Source organism: Dipodomys ordii, unplaced genomic scaffold (assembly GCF_000151885.1).
Source record: "Dipodomys ordii isolate 6190 unplaced genomic scaffold, Dord_2.0 Scaffold65, whole genome shotgun sequence".
Classification (NCBI taxonomy): Eukaryota; Metazoa; Chordata; class Mammalia; order Rodentia; family Heteromyidae; genus Dipodomys; species Dipodomys ordii.
Window position 1 is genome coordinate 8,816,071 of NW_012267281.1, and position 5,410 is coordinate 8,821,480.

General features: G+C 50.5%; 1 protein-coding gene across 2 annotated transcripts in view; it reads right to left on the minus strand.

The window, feature by feature from the left end:
• Nucleotides 1-5,410, minus strand: part of Cldn10 (claudin 10) — a 79,808-nt gene that overhangs the window by 18,691 nt on the left and 55,707 nt on the right. Inside the window, exon 1 of one of the 2 annotated variants that reach the window (XM_013022947.1) lies at nucleotides 3,759-4,017. The exons of the other annotated variant lie outside the window; for it this stretch is intronic. Within the exon in view, the coding sequence (XP_012878401.1) occupies nucleotides 3,759-3,978 (220 nt within the window). The 5' untranslated portion in view covers nucleotides 3,979-4,017. Of the gene's footprint in view, nucleotides 1-3,758; nucleotides 4,018-5,410 lie in introns of those variants that run through there. 2 annotated transcript variants of the gene reach the window in all.

Genomic DNA, 5,410 nt, shown 5'->3' on the forward strand with positions numbered 1-5,410 from the left:
CCACTTCTGGCTTTTTCTGTGGTTAACTGGAGATAAGAGTCTTAAGACTTTCCTGCCTGGCTGGCTTTGAACCACAAGCCTTAGATCTGAACCTCCTGAGTAGCTAGGATTATAGGCATGAGCCACTGGCGCCCAGCTGAGCCTTCTTTATATGAGTAACTTGGCTTTTTTTTTCTGTTTTGTTTTTTGTCGGTTGTGGGGCCTGAACTCTGGGGCCTGAGCACTGTCTCTCAGCTCTTCAGCTCAAGGTTAGTACTCTACCACTTGATCCACAGCACCACTTCCGGTTTTTTCTGCTTATGTGTTGCTAAGGATATCAAACCCAGGGCCTCATGCATGCAAAGCAAGCACTCTACCACTGAGCCACCTTCCCAGCCCAGCTTGCTGTATTTTTTGCAGAGTTTTTGAAAGAAGATTGGATGGGGGAGGCAGCACCTTGAATTTCAGCTCTGGTGCTTCTATTGATCTACAATTTGCCCTTGATTACATCAATAATCTCTCCCAGTCTGTTTTCACATCTGCAAAATAGGAACAGCAGGTCCAACTTCCCCGAATGAACCCCATGAGCCAAGTATCTGCTCCTCAAAGCATCCTCTCCACAATACCGAAATTGATTGTAGGCAGAAATCTAAGCAGAACCCTCCTCAATCCTGACATTTGGCTTTGCTAGAGCTCATTCTCCTCACAAGGAAAACTGGATTGGTATTGATGCCTCCTGAGCACGCAGAATCAGAGCTTTGATCTCATGTAGGAAATTTAGATAAAAACTCCATCAGTGGCAGCCAACAAGAGTCACGAGCTTTCCCTCTTCCTTCTTGGAGTCTCTTTCCAGTCCAGAGCTCATACCTGGCCTAAGGGAAGGACTAGGCTGCTTGGGTCTGCAGCTGTCACAGCCCATAATAAAGTGGCTTCCCCACCACTTCAAAGCCAATGTCAGGACCAACACACAGCAGATGCGCTTATTCTGGGAATAAGGCCCTAACAACTTACCCTGCCAAGTTCTATTTGCAGGTAAGGGAACCAATTTCCTTGCATGTGGAAATGTAGAGAGGTGACACCCTACTTCTAGGAGATACAGAAAGTTCTGTTCATCAGAATTAGGAAAGTAGAAAATGGCCTCTGAGGCCCTAAAGGTAACATCACCCAGAAAGTGATAGATAAATGTGATTAAATCACAAATTGCCAAAATCTCAATTTAAAAAAAAAGAATATTATACAATGAAGAAATGACCTGAGATGACAACATACCAAGAATGAACCAAGAAGAAACAACAAAACCATCAGCATACGATAGAGATAGACAGTTCACAAAAGAGAGAAAATAAATGGCCAATAAATGATAAGGTAGTCAAAAATCACAGGAAAATGCCAATGAAAGTGGAAGAAAAGGTGCGAGAATGAGGAAGGCCGGCTCTCACTCTTGGTGGAATGCAATCTGGCAGTGGGAACTGAATATTCAAATGCATGTCCTACAGCTCGGTCCAAATGCATGTCCACTGTCCAGTGGAATAGTCCACAGATGTCCACATGCGCACCAAGGGGTGAGGAAAGAATTTCAATAAAGCACTAATAGAAAAACACTGGAGAGGGTCCAATGTCCACAGTGGGTGAATGGTTAAATAAACCAGTTTATCCAGACTAATAAATAGTATGCACGAAGGGGCTAAAAAAAAAAGAGTTCTTTTTATCTGTACCAACTTGGAAAGATGTTATGGATTTTAAAACATTGCAGGTTAGCATGGTGGCGCATGCCTGCAATCCCAGATACTCAGGAGTCAGAGGCAGGAAGATTGTGATTTCAAGACCAATGGGAGTGGTGAGGCCCTATCTCAAAAAATAAAGCTGAGTGCTGGTGGCTCACACCCGTAAACCTAGATACTCAGGAGGCTGAGTCTAATGAGACGCTTATGGCTAATTAACCCCCTAAAAACTGGAAGTGGATCTGCTGCTCAAAGTGGTAAAGCACTAGCTTTGAGCAAAAAAAAAAAAAAGCTCAGGGACAGTGCCCAGGCCCTGAGTTCAAGCCCCATGGCGGACAAAAATAAAAAAAGAGCTAGGGCTTAGCTCAAATTTAAGAACTCTTGCTTAGCCTGAGCAAGGCCCTGGATTCAATATCCAGCACTGGAAAAAAAAATTGCAGGGCATATGTTTACGTTTTTAAATCATTTTCTAATTACTTGAGCACACGCATTTTTCAAGTTCATGTCGTACAAATGTCTCTGCTGCACTCCAGTAGCATGATAACTGGAGGGCCCCCTGTCCGCCCAAATCAGGAAACAACCCCCTCTCACAGCAGACACTGGAAGAGGAAACTCCACTACCCTGCATTCAAAAATCACCAAGGAGCATTTCTATCTCTCCCCTTTGCCTTGTCCCCTGACTGTCCCATAGAAGGAAGCGTATCTGTCTGGCATACTATCTTAGGCCACAATAAAGTCACAAAACAGAAGAAGGAGCCTAGGACAGAAACTATCACTCCTGTGTTCCCTAAAGTAAACCTCAGAAACAAGAGCTTGCCTGTTCATCTCCCTGGATGTGTGCTTGGCTGGGTACAGGAAATTCAACCATAATGCCCAGGGATGAACAGCGTTCTGGCTACTTCTTTTACACCGCAGGACACAAACCCAGTTGCCACCCTTCTGGCACTGGTCCCTTAGACCAAGTCCCCTCCAGCCGGACGTTGAATAAGTTTACTTTTCATGGTAAGCACTGTCTTAGGAGAATCAAACCTTCTTTTTTTTTTTTTTTTAAATCTAGCTATGCAAATATAAACAGCGAGGGAATCATATAGTAAAAGAAACCCTCCTCACATCTAGAAATAAAGCAAATGACTAGTCAGTTTCTGCCAGGATCTAAGGCAGTGGTAGGTTGCTGTATGTGAAATCCTGGAAGAAAAGAGCCTAGAACTTGCACAATCATTGTGTCTGGGGCTGACACCTTCTGACTAGAGAGCCACACACAGCCACAGCCACACACACACTCACACAGCCACAGACACACACACACACCCCTATTCGTACATATATCAATATATTCATATGTACACCATATATATTCATTTACCTATGGATACGACGCAACACACAATAAAACCTTGCTACGAACCCCTGTGAGACAGGGAAAGCACCCCACCCCGCCCCCACCGCACGCCCGCACCAAGCTGGGGTGTACGCTTTGTCCCCCAAGGTCAGGTCAGGAGGGGGGATAAAATTTCTTGGCGGACGCTTCATCGGGGCACGGACCAGAGCAAGGAAGTACGAAATCCTAAAGCGGGGAAGTTGGTGGACGGATTTCAAGGAAAACGACAAAACCCCACAATATGTTACCCCTCGACCCCCGTGTCTGCTTTGAAAAGAGCTTCTAAAGGAACTGGTGCGAAGCGAGGCCACCGCAGGGATCCGCGATACCCTTTTCATCAGAACCAGCTTGGGGGGTGGGGGGACAGTTGGCGAGAGGGGAGACAAGCCCTGGCAGGGTGAACCCCCGAGTTCCATCAGTCCCCGACCGACAGGAGGACGGCCCTCGACGGACGTGGGGCCGGGAACCCCCCCCCCCAACACACACACCCCGAGTCTGGGAAGCACCTGGAGCCACCCGGTCTCGCTGGTCGCGTGTCCCCCTCCCTTCCGGGGTCCTGGGTTAGGAAAGTGTCCTGCAAGGCGTTCTGGGGGTCCGGGGGTGCGGGCGGGAGGCCGGGGGCGCCCGGGCGGGCGGGGCGGGGGTGCGGGGAGGGGGGGACCGGGCCGGGGGATGCTGACCGTCCAGCGCCAGCATGGAGGGGAAGTCCTTGCAGTTGGCCACGCCGGTGGAGTCGGTGACGCACGTCTTCCAGAGGTTGGCAAAGTAGGTGGCGGTGGTGATGACCGTGCCGTCGATGGTGGACACCTTCCAGTAGTCGGTGGGCAGCGTGGAGGACACCAGCACCCAGCCAGAGATGGAGACCATGAAGGCGATGATCTCCGAGGCCGTGTTCGCCATGCCGCCCCGATGCAGCCGCGCTCCTCACCGCCAGCGGGTTCTCGCTGGGGCGCCGCGACCCCCGCCGGGTCGCCCAGCCCCCAGGCCCCGCCCCGGACGCGCAGACCACGCCCTCGACACGCCCCAATCAGACCCCGCCCCTGGCAAGACCACGCCCCTCCCCGAGACTGCAGATGGGCCGACCCGGCGCCAGGGAGCGCGCGCGGCCCCGCACCCTGAGACCACCACCACCATCCCCCTTCTTGTCCGGCGGGCCAATCACCCCGGAGGCGCCGCGGAGGGCGGGAGGGGGATGGGGGGAGGTCCGGAGACTGTACGTGATGATGGTGCAATCGGTGCCCACGGCGCCCCACCCGGCCCTGCCCACAAGCACCCCCCCCCAGTCAAAGCCGAGCAGAGGAAGCCTCTGTGCGCCCCCCACCGTATCCAGGGTACCCACTGGGCCTCGGCCTGCCCAGCGATGTAGGCCTGCACCTGCTCGGTCACCGTCGAGGTCGAGGGGCAGGCTCGGCTCTAATGTATCCTGGCCCTTTTCTTCTTCTTCTTCTTTTTTTTTTTTAACAACTTCCACCTTTGGTGCCTAATTAAAGAATAAACCCATTCATTCCTTCATCCCCCTCGCTGCTGTCTGAAGGCAAACAAAGATCAGGGTGTACTTCCAGCTCCCCGAGGTCACGAATCTGAGCATCGGTGGGAGAACAAAGACACTGGCTTCATTATAGGGTTATTATTTGTCTACTTGAAAGTGCTTACAGTTCTTGCTGTGTGACCTTTTAGGATTCACTTCTTGCCAACGGTCACCAAAGGCCTCAAACCTAGAATAAATCAATCTGCTACCTAGAAGCTAGTGCCTCGCTTTTCATAATCTTTATGCAGGGACATTTTGGCTGGTTGTGATGAACTTTCCTGGCTTCCCTTTGTTGCCGTGTGTATGCGTGTGCATGTGTATGTACACGTGTGTGCATGCTAGTAGCGGGACTTCACAACCAGAACTTGGGGCTTAGGTGTTCTTGTTTTCAGTATGCCATCTTGGTGGTTAATTGGAGATAAAGTCTCAGAGACTTTTCTGCTTGGGCTGGCTTTGATTCAGGGTCATCTAGACCTTAGCTTCCTGTATGGCTAGAATTACAGGCATGAGCCTTCTCCCTGACAAAAAAGAAGAAAAAGATGAAGAAAGAAGAAAGAAGAAGAGGAAGAGGAAGGAGAAGGAGAAGGAGAAAGAGAAGAAGGAGGAGGAAGAGGAGGAGGAGGAGGAGGAGCAGCAGCAGCAGCAGCCAAGCTGCATGGCTTATGGTTTATGACTATAATCCTGCTACTCAAGAGGCTGAGATCCAGGGCTGGGAAGGTGGCTCAGTGGTAGAGCGCTTGCCTTGCATGCATGAGGCCCTGGGTTCGATTCCTCAGCACCACATAAGCAAAAAGAAAAAAAGCC